The 25487-nt window shown below is 34.8% G+C and overlaps 1 protein-coding gene across 5 annotated transcripts in view; it reads right to left on the minus strand.

The window, feature by feature from the left end:
- The window catches only part of ABI3BP (ABI family member 3 binding protein), a 155156-nt gene that overhangs the window by 67171 nt on the left and 62498 nt on the right, over positions 1–25487 (minus strand). The window contains exons 14-43 of one of the 5 annotated variants that reach the window (XM_087894848.1): positions 24185–24262; positions 23613–23687; positions 22928–23002; positions 18669–18743; positions 16528–16602; positions 13269–13346; positions 9812–9892; positions 9619–9687; positions 8712–8780; positions 8275–8355; positions 7988–8068; positions 7653–7721; positions 7223–7303; positions 6774–6842; positions 6347–6427; positions 6012–6080; positions 5582–5662; positions 5120–5188; positions 4693–4773; positions 4348–4416; positions 3918–3998; positions 3456–3524; positions 3029–3109; positions 2684–2752; positions 2254–2334; positions 1792–1860; positions 1365–1445; positions 1020–1088; positions 590–670; positions 128–196 (exon numbers count right to left, since the gene is read on the minus strand). In XM_087894848.1, coding sequence (XP_087750974.1) covers positions 128–196; positions 590–670; positions 1020–1088; positions 1365–1445; positions 1792–1860; positions 2254–2334; positions 2684–2752; positions 3029–3109; positions 3456–3524; positions 3918–3998; positions 4348–4416; positions 4693–4773; positions 5120–5188; positions 5582–5662; positions 6012–6080; positions 6347–6427; positions 6774–6842; positions 7223–7303; positions 7653–7721; positions 7988–8068; positions 8275–8355; positions 8712–8780; positions 9619–9687; positions 9812–9892; positions 13269–13346; positions 16528–16602; positions 18669–18743; positions 22928–23002; positions 23613–23687; positions 24185–24262 — 2256 coding nt within the window. The remainder of the gene's footprint in view (positions 1–127; positions 197–589; positions 671–1019; positions 1089–1364; positions 1446–1791; positions 1861–2253; positions 2335–2683; positions 2753–3028; positions 3110–3455; positions 3525–3917; positions 3999–4347; positions 4417–4692; positions 4774–5119; positions 5189–5581; positions 5663–6011; positions 6081–6346; positions 6428–6773; positions 6843–7222; positions 7304–7652; positions 7722–7987; positions 8069–8274; positions 8356–8711; positions 8781–9618; positions 9688–9811; positions 9893–13268; positions 13347–16527; positions 16603–18668; positions 18744–22927; positions 23003–23612; positions 23688–24184; positions 24263–25487) is intronic. The other 4 variants (XM_087894849.1, XM_087894850.1, XM_087894851.1 and 1 more) reach the window with 4 other exon arrangements.

Genomic DNA, 25487 nt, shown 5'->3' on the forward strand with positions numbered 1-25487 from the left:
GCGCATGTCTTTCAAAGTTATGTTCAATCAGCAACTCTTTACTTCTAAGTAGCCACCAAAAGGGCAAGATCTACCCACTATCACCCTTTAAACATTTGTTATCAACCACAGGAGAACACATAATTACCAGATTTGGTAATCGGAAGATCTGGCGTGGTCAAGACTTTAGGAAGATAATTATCGTCCTCAGTTGAAACTAGAAAAAAGCAAAGAACCCCCAAATAAGTTCACACTGTACATGGTTTCACCTATAGAAGCCTAAGTGCTCTTTCATCTTAAAATGGAATTAACAGGCATGACACTACTGTGAAGAAATACATTGTCTGGGAAGAATTTTCATCTTTCATATAGAGGGACCCAGGAAAATTTTGGTTTCTACGGTGCTCTGTCTTCTGATTGGAAAGTGTCCCTTCATTTTATTCGGTGTTGTAGAGCATTCGTGATTCAACAATATGCTTCATTCTTGTGCAGGTATTAATTTCCAGAATGCCTGGATTTGGTAAATGCTGTCGGTAAGATTACCCTAGATAGACATAAGAATTTATTTTGTAAAGGATCAGAGAGTAGAACGTAGAAAAAGTCACTCTACCATGTTTCCTGTCTGGTACTTCTGCAGTGATGTAGCCAGGTTCTTTAAATTTGGATGGAACAGGGCTTGGTTCATGAGACACTGTAAGGAAGTCCAGTACAAAATTAGTCTGCAATCTGACAGGGAGCAAGGGATTCAAAATACTGTGTGCTGCTAATCCTATGAGATGAAAGGATTTTGAAGGAAGAATTCTCAGAGGGGAATGGGTAATTTCAGGAAAATGAATGTCAAAAGTGGCATGACAAGAACTAGCTGGTCTTCTAATACTATCCATCTGTGTAATGAAGTTCTACGCATGATCCACTGGCATGTCTTTGGAATTTTGCTCAGTGCAGAAACTCATTATTTCTAAACAACCGCCAGGAATGCTCTATCTACCAACAATCACTCCACATATAATTTTATCAAACATATGAGAACAGATAATTACCAGGTTTGGTAATTGGAAGTTCTGGCGTGGTCAAGACTTTAGGAAGAGATTTATCATCCACAGTTGAAACTAGAAAAAAGCAAAGAACCCCAAGGTATATTTAGTGTCCATGTTGAAGGACATTGTTACACCTATGCATCCTAGGTTGCCTATGTGCCCTTCTATTTTGAGGAAGAATTGTTATACGTGGTCCTACAATTAATTAATATATTTTCTTAGATGAATTTCAATCCTCAGTGGAGGACTCTAATTTCCAGGAAGTCTGGAGTTCATCTTCATTTCAGAAAGGAATACGGTAGGTAAATTCCATAGCTAGAAAGAAGCATGTTAAAAAAGTCACTCTACCATGTTTCTTGTCTGGCACTGCGGGCATGATGTTGTCGGGTTCTTTATACTCTGGTGGAACCGGGCTTGGTTTATAAGAATCTGAAAGGAAGTCCAGTCTAAAATTAATCTACATTTGGTAGCAAAGTACAGGATTCAAAATACCGTGTTACTTATGAAAGGATTTTCAACGGAAGAAGAAGGAATTCTCAAAGGGAAATGGGAGTTAAACCTTGGGAAAATAAAGATCTAAAGGAGCTTGAAAAAAAGCGAATGTTCTCCCAATCCTATGCATCTCTAAAGCTCTGCATATGGTCTTGCGCGCATGTCTTTCAAAGTTATGTTCAATCAGGAACTCTTTACTTCTAAGTAGCCACCAAAAGGGCAAGATCTACCCACTATCACCCTGTATACATTTGTTATCAACCACAGCAGAACACATAATTACCAGATTTGGTAATCGGAAGATCTGGCGTGGTCAAGACTTTAGGAAGATAATTATCGTCCTCAGTTGAAACTAGAAAAAAGCAAAGAACCCCCAAATAAGTTCACACTGTACATGGTTTCACCTATAGAAGCCTAAGTGCTCTTTCATCTTAAAATGGAATTAACAGGCATGACACTACTGTGAAGAAATACATTGTCTGGGAAGAATTTTCATCTTTCATATAGAGGGACCCAGGAAAATTTTGGTTTCTACGGTGCTCTGTCTTCTGATTGGAAAGTGTCCCTTCATTTTATTCGGTGTTGTAGACCATTCGTGATTCAACAATATGCTTCATTCTTGTGCAGATATTAATTTCCAGAATGCCGGGATTTGGTAAATGCTGTCGGTAAGATTACCCTAGATAGACTTAAGAATTTATTTTGTAAAGGATCAGAGAGTAGAACGTAGAAAAAGTCACTCTACCATGTTTCCTGTCTGGTACTTCTGCAGTGATGTAGCCAGGTTCTTTAAATTTGGATGGAACAGGGCTTGGTTCATGAGACACTGTAAGGAAGTCCAATACAAAATTAGTCTGCAATCTGACAGGGAGCAAGGGATTCAAAATACTGTGTGCTGCTAATCCTATGAGATGAAAGGATTTTGAAGGAAGAATTCTCAAAGGGGAATGGGTAATTTCAGGAAAATGAATGTCAAAAGTGGCATGACAAGAACTAGCTGGTCTTCTAATACTATCCATCTGTGTAATGAAGTTCTACGCATGATCCACTGACATGTCTTTGGAATTTTGCTCAGTGCAGAAACTCATTATTTCTAAACAACCGCCAGGAATGCTCTATCTACCAACAATCACTCCACATATAATTTTATCAAACATATGAGAACAGATAATTACCAGGTTTGGTAATTGGAAGTTCTGGCGTGGTCAAGACTTTAGGAAGAGATTTATCATCCACAGTTGAAACTAGAAAAAAGCAAAGAACCCCAAGGTATATTTAGTGTCCATGTTGAAGGACATTGTTACACCTATGCATCCTAGGTTGCCTATGTGCCCTTCTATTTTGAGGAAGAATTGTTATACGTGGTCCTACAATTAATTAATATATTTTCTTAGATGAATTTCAATCCTCAGTGGAGGACTCTAATTTCCAGGAAGTCTGGAGTTCATCTTCATTTCAGAAAGAAATACGGTAGGTAAATTCCATAGCTAGAAAGAAGCATGTTAAAAAAGTCACTCTACCATGTTTCTTGTCTGGCACTGCGGGCAGGATGTTGTCGGGTTCTTTATACTCTGGTGGAACCGGGCTTGGTTTATAAGAATCTGAAAGGAAGTCCAGTCTAAAATTAATCTACATTTGGTAGCAAAGTACAGGATTCAAAATACCGTGTTACTTATGAAAGGATTTTCAACGGAAGAAGAAGGAATTCTCAAAGGGAAATGGGAGTTAAACCTTGGGAAAATAAAGATCTAAAGGAGCTTGAAAAAAAGCGAATGTTCTCCCAATCCTATGCATCTCTAAAGCTCTGCATATGGTCTTGCGCGCATGTCTTTCAAAGTTATGTTCAATCAGGAACTCTTTACTTCTAAGTAGCCACCAAAAGGGCAAGATCTACCCACTATCACCCTGTATACATTTGTTATCAACCACAGCAGAACACATAATTACCAGATTTGGTAATCGGAAGATCTGGCGTGGTCAAGACTTTAGGAAGATAATTATCGTCCTCAGTTGAAACTAGAAAAAAGCAAAGAACCCCCAAATAAGTTCACACTGTACATGGTTTCACCTATAGAAGCCTAAGTGCTCTTTCATCTTAAAATGGAATTAACAGGCATGACACTACTGTGAAGAAATACATTGTCTGGGAAGAATTTTCATCTTTCATATAGAGGGACCCAGGAAAATTTTGGTTTCTACGGTGCTCTGTCTTCTGATTGGAAAGTGTCCCTTCATTCCATTCAGTGTTGTAGACCATTCGTGATTCAACAATATGCTTCATTCTTGTGCAGGTATTAATTTCCAGAATGCCTGGATTTGGTAAATGCTGTCGGTAAGATTACCCTAGATAGACATAAGAATTTATTTTGTAAAGGATCAGAGAGTAGAACGTAGAAAAAGTCACTCTACCATGTTTCCTGTCTGGTACTTCTGCAGTGATGTAGCCAGGTTCTTTAAATTTGGATGGAACAGGGCTTGGTTCATGAGACACTGTAAGGAAGTCCAGTACAAAATTAATCTGCAATCTGACAGGGAGCAAGGGATTCAAAATACTGTGTGCTGCTAATCCTATGAGATGAAAGGATTTTGAAGGAAGAATTCTCAAAGGGGAATGGGTAATTTCAGGAAAATGAATGTCAAAAGTGGCATGACAAGAACTAGCTGGTCTTCTAATACTATCCATCTGTGTAATGAAGTTCTACGCATGATCCACTGGCATGTCTTTGGAATTTTGCTCAGTGCAGAAACTCATTATTTCTAAACAACCGCCAGGAATGCTCTATCTACCAACAATCACTCCACATATAATTTTATCAAACATATGAGAACAGATAATTACCAGGTTTGGTAATTGGAAGTTCTGGCGTGGTCAAGACTTTAGGAAGAGATTTATCATCCACAGTTGAAACTAGAAAAAAGCAAAGAACCCCAAGGTATATTTAGTGTCCATGTTGAAGGACATTGTTACATCTATGCATCCTAGGTTGCCTATGTGCCCTTCTATTTTGAGGAAGAATTGTTATACGTGGTCCTACAATTAATTAATATATTTTCTTAGATGAATTTCAATCCTCAGTGGAGGACTCTAATTTCCAGGAAGTCTGGAGTTCATCTTCATTTCAGAAAGAAATACGGTAGGTAAATTCCATAGCTAGAAAGAAGCATGTTAAAAAAGTCACTCTACCATGTTTCTTGTCTGGCACGGCGGGCAGGATGTTGTCGGGTTCTTTATACTCTGGTGGAACCGGGCTTGGTTTATAAGAATCTGAAAGGAAGTCCAGTCTAAAATTAATCTACATTTGGTAGCAAAGTACAGGATTCAAAATACCGTGTTACTTATGAAAGGATTTTCAACGGAAGAAGAAGGAATTCTCAAAGGGAAATGGGAGTTAAACCTTGGGAAAATAAAGATCTAAAGGAGCTTGAAAAAAAGCAAATGTTCTCCCAATCCTATGCATCTCTAAAGCTCTGCATATGGTCTTGCGCGCATGTCTTTCAAAGTTATGTTCAATCAGGAACTCTTTACTTCTAAGTAGCCACCAAAAGGGCAAGATCTACCCACTATCACCCTGTATACATTTGTTATCAACCACAGGAGAACACATAATTACCAGATTTGGTAATCGGAAGATCTGGCGTGGTCAAGACTTTAGGAAGATAATTATCGTCCTCAGTTGAAACTAGAAAAAAGCAAAGAACCCCCAAATAAGTTCACACTGTACATGGTTTCACCTATAGAAGCCTAAGTGCTCTTTCATCTTAAAATGGAATGAACAGGCATGACACTACTGTGAAGAAATACATTGTCTGGGAAGAATTTTCATCTTTCATATAGAGGGACCCAGGAAAATTTTGGTTTCTACGGTGCTCTGTCTTCTGATTGGAAAGTGTCCCTTCATTCCATTCAGTGTTGTAGAGCATTCGTGATTCAACAATATGCTTCATTCTTGTGCAGGTATTAATTTCGAGAATGCCTGGATTTGGTAAATGCTATCGGTAAGATTACCCTAGATAGACTTAAGAATTTATTTTGTAAAGGATCAGAGAGTAGAACGTAGAAAAAGTCACTCTACCATGTTTCCTGTCTGGTACTTCTGCAGTGATGTAGCCAGGTTCTTTAAATTTGGATGGAACAGGGCTTGGTTCATGAGAAACTGTAAGGAAGTCCAGTACAAAATTAGTCTGCAATCTGACAGGGAGCAAGGGATTCAAAATACTGTGTGCTGCTAATCCTATGAAATGAAAGGATTTTGAAGGAAGAATTCTCAAAGGGGAATGGGTAATTTCAGGAAAATGAACATCAAAAGTGGCATGACAAGAACTATCTGGTCTTCTAATACTATCCATCTGTGAAATGAAGTTCTACGCATGATCCACTGGCATGTCTTTGGAATTTTGCTCAGTGCAGAAACTCATTATTTCTAAACAACCGCCAGGAATGCTATATCTACCAACAATCACTCCACATATAATTTTATCAAACATATGAGAACAGATAATTACCAGGTTTGGTAATTGGAAGTTCTGGCGTGGTCAAGACTTTAGGAAGAGATTTATCATCCACAGTTGAAACTAGAAAAAAGCAAAGAACCCCAAGGTATATTTAGTGTCCATGTTGAAGGACATTGTTACACCTATGCATCCTAGGTTGCCTATGTGCCCTTCTATTTTGAGGAAGAATTGTTATACAATTAACTAATATATTTTCTTAGATGAATTTCAATCCTCAGTGGAGGACTCTAATTTCCAGGAAGTCTGGAGTTCATCTTCATTTCAGAAAGGAATTCGGTAGGTAAATTCCAGAGCTAGAAAGAAGCATGTTAAAAAAGTCACTCTACCATGTTTCTTGTCTGGCACTGCGGGCAGGATGTTGTCGGGTTCTTTATACTCTGGTGGAACCGGGCTTGGTTTATAAGAATCTGAAAGGAAGTCCAGTCTAAAATTAATCTACATTTGGTAGCAAAGTACAGGATTCAAAATACCGTGTTACTTATGAAAGGATTTTCAACGGAAGAAGGAGGAGTTCTCAAAGGGAAATGGGAGTTAAACCTTGGGAAAATAAAGATCTAAAGGAGCTTGAAAAAAAGCGAATGTTCTCCCAATCCTATGCATCTCTAAAGCTCTGCATATGGTCTTGCGCGCATGTCTTTCAAAGTTATGTTCAATCAGCAACTCTTTACTTCTAAGTAGCCACTAAAAGCGCAAGATCTACCCACTATCACCCTGTATAAATTTGTTATCAACCATAGGAGAACACATAATTACCAGATTTGGTAATCGGAAGATCTGGCGTGGTCAAGACTTTAGGAAGATAATTATCGTCCTCAGTTGAAACTAGAAAAAAGCAAAGAACCCCCAAATAAGTTCACACTGTACATGGTTTCACCTATAGAAGCCTAAGTGGTCTTTCATCTTAAAATGGAATTAACAGGCATGACACTACTGTGAAGAAATACATTGTCTGGGAAGAATTTTCATCTTTCATATAGAGGGACCCAGGAAAATTTTGATTTCTACGGTGCTCTGTCTTCTGATTGGAAAGTGTCCCTTCATTCCATTCGGTGTGGTAGAGCATTCGTGATTCAACAATATGCTTCATTCTTGTGCAGATATTAATTTCCAGAATGCCTGGATTTGGTAAACCCTTTCGATAACACTAGATAGATGCAAGAACTTATCTTGTAAAGAGTAGAACGTAGAAAAAGTCACTCTACCATGTTTCCTGTCTGGTACTTCTGCAGTGATGTAGCCAGGTTCTTTAAATTTGGATGGAACAGGGCTTGGTTCATGAGAAACTGTAAGGAAGTCCAGTACAAAATTAGTCTGCAATCTGACAGGGAGCAAGGGATTCAAAATACTGTGTGCTGCTAATCCTATGAGATGAAAGGATTTTGAAGGAAGAATTCTCAAAGGGGAATGGGTAATTTCAGGAAAATGAATGTCAAAAGTGGCATGACCAGAACTATCTGGTCTTCTAATACTATCCATCTGTGTAATGAAGTTCTACGCATGATCCACTGACATGTCTTTGGAATTTTGCTCAGTGCAGAAACTCATTATTTCTAAACAACCGCCAGGAATGCTCTATCTACCAACAATCACTCCACATATAATTTTATCAAACATATGAGAACAGATAATTACCAGGTTTGGTAATTGGAAGTTCTGGCGTGGTCAAGACTTTAGGAAGAGATTTATCATCCACAGTTGAAACTAGAAAAAAGCAAAGAACCCCAAGGTATATTTAGTGTCCATGTTGAAGGACATTGTTACACCTATGCATCCTAGGTTGCCTATGTGCCCTTCTATTTTGAGGAAGAATTGTTATACAATTAACTAATATATTTTCTTAGATGAATTTCAATCCTCAGTGGAGGACTCTAATTTCCAGGAAGTCTGGAGTTCATCTTCATTTCAGAAAGGAATTCGGTAGGTAAATTCCAGAGCTAGAAAGAAGCACGTTAAAAAAGTCACTCTACCATGTGTCTTGTCTGGCACTGCGGGCATGATGTTGTCGGGTTCTTTATACTCTGGTGGAACCGGTCTTGGTTTATAAGAATCTGAAAGGAAGTCCAGTCTAAAATTAATCTACATTTGGTAGCAAAGTACAGGATTCAAAATACCGTGTTACTTATGAAAGGATTTTCAACGGAAGAAGGAGGAGTTCTCAAAGGGAAATGGGAGTTAAACCTTGGGAAAATAAAGATCTAAAGGAGCTTGAAAAATTCCAGAGGTAGAAAGAAGCATGTAAAAAGAGTCACTCTACCATGTTTCATGTCTGGTACTTCTGGTACGATGTAGTCTGGTTCTTTAAGCTGTGTTGGACCCGGCCTTGGTTTATAAGAAGCTGAAAGGAAGTCCTGTCTAAAATTAATCTACATTTGACAGTGAAGTACAAGATTCAATATACAATATTATTCTAATCATATGAAAGGATTTTGAACTAAAGAAGTAACTATTCTAACTGTGTAATGTGAGTTTTACCTCAAGAAAATGAATATCAAAAGTAACACTATACATTAAGGATGGTCTCCTAATACTATGTATCTATGTATTGAAGCTCTACATATCATCCATGGGTATGTCTTTTAAAATCCCGGCCAGTGCAGACACTCTTTGTGTCTATATTGCCATTGGGAATACATTCACAGTCACAAACAAATGAAATTCAATTTAATCAAACTTATGAGAAGCCATTATTACCAGGTTTGGTGATTGGGGGTTCTGATGTAGTCAAAACTTTAGGAAGATAATTATCATCTTCAGCTGAAACTGAAAAAAAGCAAACAATCCCAAAATAAATTTACAGCGTCCATATTGAAGGACATGCTTACACTTATGTAGCGTATGTTTCTTACAAGGCCTTCTATGTTAAAATGGCATTGTTATGCATGGTTCTATTATGAAGTAATATATTGTCTTAGATTAATTTTAATCTCCAATAGAGAACTATTAAAGAAATTTTGTTGTGCATGGTGTGATGTCTTCAGATTTGAATGTGTACTTGTATTTCTTTTTATGCAGTTTTGTACAGCATTCATGATTGAATGAATATATTTAGAATGAATATGCATTTTATAATTTCAAGGAAGTCTGGAATTCATGTTCATTTCAGAAAGGAATATTAGATAAATGCCAGAGATAAAAAGAAACATGTTTAAAAAGTTACTCTAACATGTTTCATGTCTGGTACTGCTGATATGATGTACTTGGGTTTTTTAAACTTTGGCAGAACCCTGCTTGTTTTAAAAGAAGTCGAAATGAAGTCCTGTCTAAAATTAATCTACATTTGAATGGGAAATACAAGATTCTAAATACCATCTGATAGTAATCATATCTATGGAAGGGTTTTGAATTGAAGAATAAATTATTCTAAGAGAATGATGGGTGTGTATGTGTGAAACCCCATGAAAAATAATTGCAATTGCCTCAAAAAGAAATATTTATTGTGGTTATATGTAGTAAACCGTTGCATATGATCAACAAGCATGTCTGTCAAAGTTTTTTTAAGTTTTGAATCTCCTTGTTTCTAAGTAGCCATGAAGTATGCATTATCTAACCAGCAATCACAAAGTACAAGATTTTATCAAATATAGGAACATATAATTACCAGGTTTGGTAATTGGAAATTCTGGCGTAGTCAAAAGTTTAGGAAGATAATTATCATCGTCAGTTGAAACTGGAAAAAAAGCAAACAGCCCCAAAATATGGATTTCATATTCATATAGTATAAGAATACAGTAGACATATTCCAATAGTTATCTTGTAAAGTAGAAGGAAGAAATATTTAAAAATCATTATACCAAATTTCCTGTCTGGTTCTTCTGGCTTGGTATAGTCGAATTCTTTAGACTTTGATGGAACAGGGTTTATTTCTTTTGAAGCTGAAAAGAAATCCAGTTGAGAATTAATTAATACAGTATCTTGAAAGGATGGTAAAAGGATTCTCAATTTGATGGGATCATATTAATATTCAAACTATTTCTTAAATAACCATAGTAGGGGAACCTGTAGGTTTAAGTTCTGAATTTGCTGAGGACAGTGACCTTTTGATGTTTAACATGTTTATATTGTGTCAATTTATAAACAAATTTTCCTGCATTGGCTTTCAAATTTGAAGTTCACAATTTACTCTGACATTGTAATTAATTATACTATATTTGTTTGCATTCACCATGGAGAATTATATTAGCTTTGTTTGCTTTTACCTTTCCCTTTTAAGTCAAGTTTTGCTTGTTTAAATATTGTCTTGCTTGTGTTTTATTGCTAGATATAAGTCAGAGAATTTGATTCAGATTTATATGCATTCCAGATACTTATACATTAATGGCCACATCAATGCATTCACAACTAATTATCACATGACATAAATGTGATCATAGATGTTATTTATTAAGGTGTTTTGCATAAAATGTATATTTTGCAATATGTTGCATAACATCCAATCTGCAAAAATCTGAATGAGGCTGAAAATAAGCAAAAAATAAAGACTCCTGTCACTGAATTTCATTAATGGTTTTTCAGAATTTTATAAAATTTTAATGAAGCCTGAATCTCATATTGGAGTCTTTGAAACACTATATCCAATTCAAGTCCAAGAGAATATTTCAAACAGATATATAAAAAATACAATATTTAAAAAGTCAGTCTGCCAGGTTTCCTGTCTGGTACTTCTGGCATAGTAAAATCAGGTTCTTTAGATTTTTATGAAACAGGGCTCTCTATTAACAGAGAATTAATAGATAGACTTAAACTATTATAAAAGCAATAATTTATAACTAAAATATTGCATAGAAGAATTTTCATGAACAGAACTAAATAAACTCCAGGGGAATTGAGTTGAAAAGTAGTATAAAAGAAAAAAAGTATTGATGGTATGTTATAAATTTAAAAGAATAGATTGGTGAAAAATGAGCTAAATGATCAATTATAAGTTGATCCTGGAAATCCCTCTATTTTGGATATTATTATTTTTCTGTAGTAAGACTGATTATCACAACTTTACCATTTAATTGTGATATGTAAGGCAATCCTGTAAAACATTGATTCCATTTTCATGTACAAAGACAAATAATCTAGTCTTTCTAAAAAAATGGAAATTGTTTACTTATTTCCGTACTTTTATACGTCTGCATATTATAGTTATGACTAGCTATACATGTATCAAGGAGATTTTGCTTTAAAATTCTAGATTTTTAATTCCAGAAACACTCACATTACTAGCTGTTATTAATGTACTTCGTACAATAAAATCACCCGAGATTTTATGAGATATCTAAAGAAATAATTACCAAGTTTAGTAAGTGAGATTCTGATGTTATGAATAGTTTAGGAAAAAAATTATCTGCTATGGCATTGATGGCTAACTTTTGTGCCATTATGTGCCAAAAGCGGGGGGATCGGAGGGGCCTGTTTGCATGCCCACACCCATAATTCAATGCCCCCCATGCTCCCCCACTTTTGGCATGCAATGGCAAAAAGGTTACCGGTGGGCCTGGTAGGTCCGAAAACGGGCGAAAACGGCCTTCCCTACTCCCCAAGGCCCTCTGGAGGCCGGAAATGGCCCATTTCTCGACTTCCCGTGGATCTGGAAGTCCTGAAAATCAGTTTGCCGGCACACACATGTGTGCTGGAGCTGAGCTAGGGCAACACTTCCGTGCCCATAGATATGGCTCTGCGTGCCTCCTGTGGCACGCATGCCATTGGTTCACCATCATGGTGCTATGGTAAAAGCTGGGGGAAGGCGGAAACCACAAATAATTGAAATGTTTCATGTTGAAAGGTAAAGCCTCAAATTTGTCTTGAAATGTTAGTGACATGTTATACATGTTTTTTAAAACGTATCTCTTAGACTGAAGTTGAGTTCAGTTACCATAGAGGATTTTGACTGCAAAAGTATGTCTCACTGATAGTACCAAAGTTTTAGGATAATGTTTATCAGATGAAGTGCAAAACTTTCCCTCTCAAAAAGTTTTGTTTATGTGGCTTAATATAATCATTCTCAAATATTAGACTGTACTTTCTTGAGAACATAATCTCAATCTTTTAGAAATTTATTAGCCAATTATGTTTTATAATCAGTTGGGTTACTTAATCTATTTGCAATATTCTACCCAAGTTAAGAAGACTATTGTATTCCGAAGCATTTTTCTGCACTGGGATTAACAGCAAACGATAGTTATTTAAGAAAATAAAAAATAATCTAGCAGGTTATTTTGGAGCTATTAAATTATGATTTACCAGGTGTGGTTGGTGGAGTCTTTGAAAATATTTTTTAAAATGATGATCAAATTATAGGAACTATTGGAATTTAGATACTAATTAGAAAAATCTAATGCAATTTTTCATAGATTAATTGTAAAAGTTTTGTCTAGTAATATATTGAAGTTTTTTCTAGTAATCTGGTTTCAATTATTCCCTTCTCAATTGCAATTGTGTAACTGGTTTCAATGCAAACATGGCCCAATTAGGGGCAAAAATTACAACATATTAAGAGTCAAGTACACATTATGCTTTTCCTCTTACTTTACTAAGTCTACTGATCCAATAGGTTAAGCATATGCCTAATTCTATCAGACATGGAATCATGGACTCTATTATTTTCATCCTACCACATATTCATATCACATTTGATATTCTTATTTTAGAGGCTCACAATTTTACCCAGATTTGGCACAATTCAATAGAATGCAACAGTTTAGATTCATAGTTTATAAATTTTGGGGAATCAAATACCTCTTTTAATCTTTATATAAGGAATACAGCAGAGATGGGTTTCAGCAGGTTCTGACCAGTTCTGGAGAACTGGTAGCGGAAATTTTGAGTAGTTCGGAGAACCGGTAGTAAAAATTCTGACTGGCCCCACCCCCATCTATTCTCTGCCTCTCAAGTCCCAGCTGATCGGGAGGAAATGGAGATTTTGCAATAACCTTCTGCTGGATTGGGGAGGGAATGGAGATTTTACAGTATCTTTCCCCTGGAGTGGGGTGGGAATGGAGATTTTATAATATCCTTCCCCTGCCACGCGCACCAAGCCACACCAACCAAGCCATGCCATGCCCACCAAGCCACGCCCACAGAACCGGTAGTTAAAAAAAATTGAAATCCACCACTGGAATACACAGTATTTAAATAAAATGTTAATGATAAATTGCATGAGTAAAATATATGATTAAATAATAAATATAATGGATGGATCATACGAGTATGAGAAGAAAGTAATATGAGAATTAGGAGTTGTTGAAGTAAAAGTTATGTTACCCATTGTTGCCACTGGATGTCCATCAGTGACAGATATCTTTGTTGTAGCAGGAAGTGGAACCAATTTGTTGGTAACTGCTGGAGTATAAAAGATATTATATTGAAACAGAGGAAAGAAATCTAAGGATTCAGGGTTTTAAGTCTGGTATTTTACATGGGATATTTTAATGGTATATTATTTGTTAAAGACAATTAAAATATCATCAGCTAATTAGTATTGTATATGATTTTGAAGATTTTATATAAGTTTAAAAGCTTGCTCAAGAATGATTCAGAATCAGTATCATTGAATAAGTAGTACATTGAATAGGTAGTACATTGAATAGGTAGTATTTAGCAGTTGGCACACCAGTTAAAGCTGGGTAAAGGTCTGTCTGACCTAATTTCTACCTGCTCTTTGAACAGGACCACTGAGTCTAGAAGGAGCCTCTCTTTCGAGAAAGAGATAAAATTGGCAATAATCTGGAATCAAACTTCCAAATTGATAGCTGTTTTGATGAGATAGGAACCAATTTTTAAAATCAATGTTGGGTCCAGGACTGACTTGTTGAGGAATGGACAGACCAAAGACTCTTTCAGAACTGATGGAATCTCTCCTTTCTTCAGAGACATTGACTACTACCTGCATCACATTTCCCATCTCTTCCTTGGCCACTTTATCCAATCTTTATGTGACAGAGCTAGCATTATAGGGAACCCTGAACTTCCTTTAAATGTTAAAAACCTAACCTTAAATGTTGTGATAATTAAATAATTTATTACAATGTACATTTGTTGAGCAACTTGAAAAAAATAAGCTAGTATTTTTAAAAAAATAAATAGTAGTCCTTACTCTCTAGAATACTGAAGTGCATGCATAACTGCTGAAATTTTCTTTGGTTTAGATCGTTTCTTAGATTCTTTATGCTCTCCTTTCTTCTAGGAACTCGGGGCAACTTATAAAAGGATCAATCTTCATTTTATCCCCACAACAACAACCCAATGAGATAGGTTTGAGAGAGACTATGGATAAACTAGGGGACTAAATTATAAAGCAAACGAAGATGCAAAGAAAATATATTTTATAAATGAAACAATAGAGATTGTTTTTGAAAATTAAATACAGACAGTATTAGAAAAATGAACTTGCACAAGTGCACATCTTTAAAGCAGCTTAGGCCAAAACTGCTAGGATCATTTTTTTAAAAAAATTTCAAACATTTTTAAAGAAGGAAATAAACCAACTTTGTAGGATGCTGCTTAAAATAAAAAAAATAGAATGAGATTTGTTAAATATAAATGCTTAGAAGAAACGAATGTATCTTTTCCTTTATGTACACTGAGAGCATATGCACCAAGATAAATTCCTTGTGTGTCCAATCAAAATGGCCAATAAAGAATTCTATTCTATTCTATTCTATTCTATTCTATTCTATTCTATTCTATTCTATTCTATTCTATTCTATTCTATTCTATTCTATTCAGGGAAATAATTAAATACAAATGAATTGTGTGCTAGCACACTGTTAAGTTGTTTTTGATTTACTTAAACTAATGTTTCAAATTAAACATGCCAGATAGCTGGCATTTTAAGGATCACATCTGAGGATACATTAAATATCACCAATTCCAGTTTTCTCATCACAACGAAAAATAAATCCATGGCATATTTTTAGAAGAAATCTATCTCCTTATTAATATATTCATGTTTCCATGTTGATCTCATAACTTCTGTATCATTATAATAATAATAACAACTCTAAATAATATTATTAAGATATGCTTTAAAGAAAAATTAACATCAATTGTTTCTCATTTACCTGGATTATCTTTATATAAGAATACAAGATATTATGCTGTATGAGCCTAAAGTGCTCTTAAGTGCTAGCATTTAGTTGCCAGCTGCCTGCAATTAGTGCAAGTTCGAATCTTACCAGGCTCAAGGTTGACTTAGCCTTTCATCCTTTCGAGGTAGGTAAATTGAGGACCCGGATTGTGGGGGCAATAAGCCAACTTTGTATAAAACAACACCGCTTGGGGGGGCAGAAAGCCCTAATAAGCAGGTATATACAAAAAAGTATGCAGGCTATTGCTATAATGCATTGTAAGCTGCCCTGAGTCTACAGAGAAAGGTGGCATATAAATTGGACTAATAAATAAATAAATAAATAAATAAATAAATAAATGAATAAATAAATAATAATTGTAACAAACATCGTGGATGGGTGTATAATTACTCATTCTCTATCCTACTTGTTAGGTATCTATTGCAAAATCTCTCATAAATTCTGTCAGATTTCACTGTACCAATTATCTATTCAGGAGATAAGTAGAGCCTATATCCAGACTTTTTTTTTTTTTTTTACTTTTTTAGGAAATATAAATCAATTGTAACAAAGTTCTCAATGTTCTTCCTTAATAAACTAATGTGTATATGGAATTCTAAAATCCTGGACCAAAGAATATCTTATACACATAAACAATTCTAGTTTTATTTCAGATTTATCTTCACACATTTTGTTCTGATAGAAACATGTTGAAGATGGCTTTCCCTTTTTTATATGCATAGCTAATCCTGTCACTTATTCCAATATTAAAAATGGTATGCGGCTTGTGCTATTTCAAGCAATGATTAAATCAGAGTGGAGAGGTAATGTCCATCTTCAGCTAGAGAGATAATAGAGAGATAACTTTCTAGTTAGGTTTCTTGGAGGAGGATATTAGAGACAGTGAATTAAAGGAAATTGATAAGGATGAGTCAAAACCTTCCAGACTGAAACAGAGATTTTTGATATTCAGTTCCCAAGAATTTATTCAGTGAACAATTCACTTATGATTTAACATACCTTGAATATACAGATATTAATATTAATAATACCAGAATATTTGCAATTAATGAAAATAGATTTCATGAAGCCACTAGAAATTTTATGTAATTATTTTGTTTATGAGTATTTTAAATGCTTTCAGAATTGTAACCTAATTATCATGTACTATTTGCAATCTATGTTTAACCAAATTATTGTCCAATTATATTAATTCAGTAATTTCATAAAATGATAGCACAAAAGATGTTCTATGATAATGAAATCTTATTGGATTTCTAGATAAGTCAAAAGAACCCTTATAATTAGTATATTTTATTTCATGTTGCAATGTTATATAATAAAAACAATGTGACATGTTCTGTTATTATGAAATAATTGTCCAAAACAATAAAAGGGAAAGCTTGATCCACACTGTGGAACAAAACATTTATAGGAAAGTACATAGCAATTACCCAGTGTAATCTTTGGCTCTTCCAGATGGGGAAGGAATTGGGGCTTGGAAACAGGGAATTTTTGCCCCCTGGGAACTGAAGGATAAAAAGAAAAAATGACCGTTGCACTCAGAACTGCTTCTTTACAAGCATTTTTGAACTGGATGAGAATCCTTCCGTAACAGAATTTTTAATAAATATGAATTTATATGTTGGTATTATTTATATTTTTAAGGTTTGACTTCCCTCTTTTTTCCACACGGCAGTTTCTAAACAACTGTTTCAGCAAAAGGAAATGAGCTTGTTTTTTTGAACAAAGTAATTAATGAAATGCAATTATATCAAACTATATAGATATAAGAAACAAGTTTTATTGTGTTTAAAGAGCTTTACTTTTCTGGTTCTATATGTATAGCATTTGGCTCATTGATTTAGCTTTAATTGATTTTTGGAACCTGATCAATACTTAAAACTATGTCCATTCTGATATTTTTAGAAAGAAATTATATATATATATATATATATATATATATATATATATATATATATATATATATATATATATATATATATATATATATATATATATATATATATATATATATATATATATCTTTTTCGTAGGCTTTTATGTGCATATTTTTTCTAGCCAGGTTTTACCTACGTAAGCTATGATGTTATGCAGCCCTGGTTCTGTGAAATGAGTTTTGTGAATGAGATTTCACAGAACCAGGGCTGCATAACATCATAGCTTACGTAGGTAAAACCTGGCTAGAAAGAATATGCATATATATTCTTTGTGTGTATATATATATACACACCCGCGAAAACTTAAGAAGGCACACACACATACATACACACACACATATATATATGTCTTCTTAAGTTTTCGCGGGTGTATATATGCAAAAAATTAAAATCTCAGGTGTTTTCCCGCGTCATGTTAAAATAAGTTAGTTAAAATGTTTAAAATTCTGGTTAAAATCCTAATTTAAAATCTTCCAAAAATCCTTACAGAGCTGTCCTCCAATCAGGACACAGAGTTACAGGCTAACCCAGCATACGTCAGCAGCAGCAAACATAGAAAAGTGACAGCTCTGACCTCACAGCACACCCATAGCTTCTAAAATAAACAAGAGCCTGAAGATGACAGGGTTGTGAGCCTGTTGAAACATTGCTAGAAAGAAAAACTTTTAAGGTACTGGTAGGATTTTAGCTAAGGTTTTAAAGGACCTTGCAGAGTGCTCTGTAAGGATTTTTGGAAGATTTTAAGCTAGGATTTTAACCAGAATTTTAAACATTTTAACTAACTTATTTTAACATGACGCGGGAAAACACCCGAGATTTTAATTTTTTGCATATATATATATATATATATATATATATATATATATATATATCGATTTCCATTTTGATGTTATGACATGAATAATTTACTCTGATATTATTAAATTTAGTAGTAAATTATGTCCAGTTGGATTGGCTTCTATTAAAAGGGGAATGACCTATTTTACTCCTTTTTACACAATAAAATATTGCAGAGTTTGATATTATGAATTTTTCACTGTGTTCCCAAAAATAACTAGCATTGTAAATTTGGTCAGTATCAATCAACTCTTTAAACATATAGATCTGACGGCAAATGATTTATTTTTCTTTCTTATTATAATGAAAAGGGCTTCTTTTTCGGTATTTTTGTTCGACTTCTTTTTCTGTATTTTTGTTCTTGAGGCCCAGTCCAGTATTTAAATCCAGAACCACAAGTCCCGAGTGGGTGTTCAATCTAACAAACATACATATGTAAAAATACATTTCTAAAAGCTTTGTCTTTACCAAAGTTCAAACAGAAAGGATAGAATTGCTAGGGCCAAATCATGGTAACTTGGAAGTGTCAGTTTTGCTAGTGGGCTATGAAGAGTTTCTATGACAGAAAAGAAAAAGACAAAATACTTCACCCAATCTATTTTATTTGTTCCAGTAGGAACTAGCATACACTGATCACTCAATACCTGTTAAGATGCATAAGATAACAGCTGGTACACCATGGCCAGACAAAGAGACCCACCCATTACTATTATGGAAATAGTCCACTTATGTAATATCAAAAAATATATGCAAATTACAGATTCCTGCAATTTTATGTAAACATAATTAATTTTTACCCATTGTTGTTCTTGGCAATTCTAGGATTTTAAAAATGCTAGATGCAGTGGTTTTCTGTTGTGATTCTTTTTCTGCTAATGAAAAAAAATAGAAAAACATAATTTGGGAATTAGATACTATCACATAAAATATTATTCTAGAAGCTGATTTTTGTTGCAACTATGGCTACTTAGGCATCTACTGTAAAAGAACTTATCTCTTCATGATAAGATCTTCACTTTCCATGAGAGCAGTTTATGTTCCTAGAGAGAAAGATACAGTATATTGCACTGGCCTAGTTTAAACTCTTGAACAACAATTATTAACTTAGTATATGGAGGACAGATAGATAGTATGTTATGATAGGTAATACTTAGATAATACTAATTTCCCAAAAGGCAACTTATCCATTTATATGGCCCACATAAAATGTCATGTAACAGGGCTACAAAGAGTTTAAACATGAAAGACAAACTCCAAAAACTCAAAATCAGCAGAAAGATATAGATTTAGCTATCTTCACCAGGAATTTTGTAATTTTGTGAAATTACAAAAAGGCCGTCTTTTTCTAACAGTATAAAATTACCCACATCAATACTAGATAATAATTGTGCACTGTTAGAAAAAGACTCTATGCATGCATAGCAACAAGAGATTGAGGTATGTGTTTCTTGTTTAAAATGCCTTTGTAGTTACATTTGAGAATGTGAACAAGAACCATTGAGACATTGTGATAATTAGAAGATATAAGCTTAAATTGTAAGACCTTTAAAAAGTATTCTCCCTAGAATTGGCTTCATAGCCCAATGGACTTCCCTTTCGGTAAAAAGGGTTTGAAAATAAAATTGCCAAAATAATGATGCTCGTCCCGGTATAGCCAGCTGGCGCTATCGCTGGTTATTGGGGGCAAATCATTGGTCCCCACGGAACGGGCTCGCAATTTGGGCGTCCTCCTGGACACACGGCTGTCTTTAGAAGAGCATATGATGGCCGTGGCCAGGGGGGCTTTCTATCAGGTTCGCCTGATACGCCAGTTGCGCCCCTTTCTGGATCGGGACTTCCTACGCATGGTCACTCAAGCACTTGTCACTTCTCGTCTGGACTATTGTAACACTCTCTACATGGGGCTCCCCTTGGGGTGCACCCGGAGGCTCCAACTGGTGCAGAATGCGGCCGCGCGGGGGATTATGGGAGCGATGGGGCGCTCCCATGTGACTCCTCTCCTGCGTGAGCTGCATTGGCTTCCGGTGGACTTCCGGGTGCGCTTCAAGGTGTTGGTGATCACCTTTAAAGCGCTCCATGGCTTAGGGCCGGAGTACTTACGGGACCGTCTTCTGCCACCAATTGCCTCCCACCGGCCAGTTCGCTCCCACAGAGAGGGCCTCCTCAGGGTGCTGTTGGCCAGACAATGTCGGCTGGCAACCCCCAGGGGGAGAGCCTTCTCTGTGGTGGCACCTACCGTCTGGAACAATCTACCCCCAGAGATACGAGTGATCCCAGACCTCCGGACTTTTCGTCGGGCCCTTAAAACCTACTTCTTTCAGTTAGCCGGGCTGTCCTGATTTTATGATGGGTTTTTAAAATTTGAAATTGGTTTAAATTGAAATGTTTTAAATTATGGGCCAAATTTATTTAATTATTTTAAATCTATTTTAACTTTTGTGTATAAGTATTTTACTTTGGCTGTTCGCCGCCCTGAATCTGAAAGGAGAAGGGCGGTATAGAAATCTGATTAAATAAATAAATAAATAAATAAATAAATAAATAAATAAATAACACTGACCAATGTATTTAAAAAGACATTGGAAAAGATATAAGACCCTGCAAGAAAAGACTACATTATTGAGTCATTTTAATTTAAAAAGAAGGTGGAAAAAAGTATGTAATATCCATTTTTTTCAATTGCATGCTTGATAGAGAAAAGATTCTATGTTTCTCTTACAATGTATCACCCACCTAACTAAGATAATCAAAATAGATAGAAAAAAATATTTAATTAAATTAATGGAATTCTATGTCAAAGAACTGGAGCTAGTGATCAGTACAGATTTATCTAAAATTTGATAAATTTTAGAGATTATATAAATGTATGGAGAATTCTATAAATCAGATTACCAAATGTTCAAGCCAGCTTCAGAATGGGGCATGGCACTACTGACCATATTGCAAATCTATGCTGGATCATGGAAAAATGTCAGGAATATCAAAGCAGATCTATATCTGTTAGAAAGTTGATTGTGTTGATCATAACAAACTCTGGAGAGTCTTAGAAGACCTGGGAATGCCAATATCTGGTCAAGTTGTACAGGCCCTGTACATAAGTCAGAAAGTCACAGTGAAACAACCTATGAGAGCACTGTTTAGTTCAAAACAGAGAAAGAAGTGTGGTAAGGTTGCATTCTTTCACCTTCCTTTTTCAACACATTTGCCAAAGCGATCATATGAAAGCTAGAACTTGAAGAATCAAAAGATACAGGAAAGATTAGAGGAAAGAACATCAACAATTTTCAATATGCTGACAACAAAAATTTCTTCTCAGAAACCAAAGAAGGTTGAAAACATGATCAAAAGGTTTAAAGAGAGACAGAGAGATTTTGCCCTTTCTTAAAGATCAAAAAAACCAAGCATAGGAGTAGAAATGTCAGAATAACATTTGATGGTGAAGAGATCAAATGAGTACAAGAATTAACTTTCCCAGTATTGCAGATTGATCAGAGCAATGAATGCAGTTCAGAAATAAGGGGTCAAATTGCCTTGGGTCACACAGAATTGATGAACATGAATAAACATGAGCTTGGCAACTAAATGCATATTATACTATGCTGTTGTTTTTCCAATAGTTACCTATGGATGCAAAAACTGAACCATGAAAAAACTAGATAAGAGGAAAATCGACTCGTTTTAGGCCTGGTGTTGGAGAAGGCTCTTGCACATTCCTTGGACAGCAAGGGTAACAAATAAATAAGTATTGGAACACATAAAACTAGACATATTGCTGGATGGAAAAATCATAAAATTCTGCCTTACTTATTTAAGCCATGTCATGCGATTGAACTCACTGGAAAAGGCAGTTATGCTTCCAATGATCAGTGGTAAAAGGAAATTAGGTTGCCAAAAATACAATGGCTAAACTCCATCAAAGCTGATACCAGCCAGAACATAAAGCAAGTGAAAGAAGCCATACACAATTGGAAAAAAATTAAAGAGAGTGGCCCATGGAATCGCAGGGAATCAGACACAACTGAGCAGATAGTATTATCGTCACGCAATTCTATTACATGTCACTCTAAGTTCTTTATCTAAATGTATCAAAGATAAACATAAATGTTATAATATACATTATTTCAATATCTAGATCGCCAACTAGGACAATAAGAATGGAAATCACATATGATTTAAAGCTAATTAAAAACAAATGTTCCAACTGTTCATGTTGATAAATAGCACTTCTGTGTGCATTCAGGTTTTTATTGTACAATCATCTTGTTTCATTCATGGAATTTGTAAGATCATCCAGAAGTCATGGTTTTCTATTTGTAGCTCTCCTGTGGTTTCTCACTTTCTCTCACTTTCTTCCTACCACAAAATTGCATGTGGGAGGGATGCTCAGAACAGCTTCTCAAGGCCTTTTTATTGATGTGACTGGAGTTTAATCTATCTGAAAATATCATTTTGTATTTATGTTTTATTATTTGCCATTGGGAAAAGGAGATTTTTTCATAGGAAAAATCTCATAGCATTTAAATTGACACAACCATAGTTTCAGCTGGAAAATTGTGTGCATCCTAGACCAACCTAAATAAAGAAAATGCTAGGAAATTCTTGGAACCTTGGTATTCAGGCAAATCAGCCATCATTATAATTATAATTACAGTATATAGCTTTCAAAAGCAATAATAAAAGCTAAGAAGGAAACAAAAAGACCAGAACACATATTCTTCAACAGCCAACAGCCATTTACGCAGGGATTAATACCAAACAATCAAGCAGAAACCCTAATCAAGATATTATCAAGGAGAAAATGACCCCCACCAACACTGACAGGGCAAGCTACTTTATATAAACAGGAGCAAACCCCACTGACTAGAAAATCCTAACAAACCCCACTGATTACACTGATTCTGGTACCTAGTTGGGTAATGAAAAGTCTGCAAGCAAACATACAAAGTCAGAGATCACCAAGGACTCCATAGGTATAACCCTGAGCTACATACATTCTGTTCTATTGAAAAATATAGTTAGAACTACAGTATATAACCTATTAATACATTTTTGTTACCTGGAGATGCTTTTAATTTTTCAGTAATCCTAGATGTTTTAGGTATATTTTGCTTCACAGATGGTAGAGTAGAGGCTAAGAAAAAATGAAATAATTCAAACACTACACACACACAAAAAAATTCATTCATGATGCTGAAAGCAAATATTTCCTATTTATCCTATTTATTTATTTTTAATATCTGAAAAGAAAGTAAAATCATCATGCACTTACAAATATGTCTATATCTACCTACACACAGCCAATATATACCTTTAGTTTCATACACAAACACACACATACAAATATATACTATAAGACATTGGTTTGATAATGTACCCAAAGAGCCAACCAATCAAGAATGTTTGCATAATACCAAACTGTTATTTATGCTTTTCCTTTTCAACATAAATACAAAAAGAAAGAAGGATTAAACCTGCATGCTTTCTTCAAGTGATTGTACAAGATGTAAAAATGCAACATGGCTCAAAGTTCCCTTTCACATACAAGATAAAATCAAGATAAAATAATTGGTATTCCCCAAATCCTGAAAATAAAAATTATTATAAGTTAGAATACTAATTATAAGAGTACATATAATGACTTTTTGCTCATATTCACGTTCAATGAAGCAAAAATGTAAATTCATATTATAGGGATTCATAAACAAATTAATATACATGCATGCTTAAAGGTTTTTAATTACCAGGTTTGTCATGCCATCTTTCTGGGGTGGCCGAAACTTTCCATTTCAATGTAATAAATGGGATTTCAGATGGTGCTGAAAAGAGCATCAACTTATATATTTAAATATATTTAAAATTGTTCAAGATTGATTTATAAACATCTCACATAAAATCGTACATGCAAGGATCTTGTAATGATGAAGAAATTCAATTAGAAATGGACCAACAAGCTGATGAAGATGATAAAGATGTAATGCATATTTTACAGTATACAATTAAAATCTTAATGTTCCCCAAATAAGTGAGTAATCAGTAGGCAGTCAACTCACGAAGATGGTTCTAGATAAAAATGATGAATATTAATAATAATAATAAAAAGAAATTCATGCATACCTAAAATTTAAAATTCAGTTATGCACCACAATTTTTAAAGCTTTTTAGAGGCTTTAAAAAGATGAAAATAGACAAAGGTTAGTATGGAAGGAATGGCTATGGTATTCTCGAACAAATTAATTCTCATGGAATGAAAATGTTTCTGATGAAATAGAAAACTCAGTATAATCATTTCCAGTGGAGGAAAAAAAAACTTTACCCAGAGTTGCCCTTGGCCAGTCAAGAGTTTTAGATGTTTTGGATGGGAAAGATTCCAAAGTGGGTTCATTTGTTACTGCTAGGGAATAAAATGAATGTATAAAAGATGATGAGAGAAAAGCAATCTTTAAAAAAAAAAGGTTTTGCCTGTGGAAAAATATTTTTGGTTATAGAGGATGAAGCATTTTCATAGTCAATAGTTATTGCTTTTAATCCACCAATTTATTAGTTGTTATAAATGAAGCACTCAGTTTAAATTTCACACTGGTAAGAATTCTGTTCACGAAAATGTAGCTGAATTTGAACAAATGCTGGTCTAGTTACAGCTTTTATCAGAATCAATGCTACAGTTTAGAGATTTCTAACCATTCTACTTAATCATAGGGTTGGAAGGAATTTTAAAGGCCCTCTACTCCCATCCTTGTTCTGTGCAGGATCTATTACAGGATTTCTGACACAAGGACATCCACTTTTTCCTGAGGATCTCTAGTAAAGAATGACTTCCAAAGTTATGTCATGCAAATAAACTGGCATGGAATTACAGGATTGTAATGAAGAAATGAAACATTTGCTCATAGAAACACCAGTACAAAATACAATTATGTGCATGAATTACAAAAATTCAATTATTGCAGAGAGTTAAAAAAGGATAACTTCCTTTTGAAAAATAACAGCAACCTCCTTCATTTATTGCAAAGAATACTTGGGAAATCTCTTTTTTCTACCAACTAAGACTTTAAAGCTGATACATTTCTATTTCTCAGTGTTTTCAAAAGCATAGTCTGGAGTATCTTCGGCTACAGAATAGATTTGTAAATTGAAAAATATCAGGGAGAGCTTTTAGTTCAACAAATCTTCCAACCTAACCACCACTTTTAAAAGTTTTGAAAAAGAGGCAAGGAATCTTTCCATTCAGCTAACAAGCTCTTCTCATTTACAAAATACAATTATTTGCATTAGCCCATAATATGCATTTCAGCAAAGCAATGTGATTCTTAATTGCTTTTCACTATTTACTTGTCAAGTAGAAAAACAAACAAACAAACAAAAATAAGAGTTATTCAGGGGCAGAATAGCAGATCTCTCTACTGAGAACTAAAGAATAAAACCAAATATGTTTAACAATTATAAGAAAACTTAAATGAGTTACTCATGGCAGGGATGGGCAACTGTGGCCCTTTTACAACCTGTGGACTTCAACATCCAGAATTCCTGAGACAGCCAAGCTGGCTCAGGAATTCTGGGAGTTGAAGTCCACAGGTCATAAAGGGGCCATATTTGCCCATCCCTGACTCATGGCATAT

This window comes from Pantherophis guttatus, chromosome 5 (genome assembly GCF_059756535.1).
Source record: "Pantherophis guttatus breed Tessera chromosome 5, ASM5975653v1, whole genome shotgun sequence".
Classification (NCBI taxonomy): domain Eukaryota; kingdom Metazoa; phylum Chordata; class Lepidosauria; order Squamata; family Colubridae; genus Pantherophis; species Pantherophis guttatus.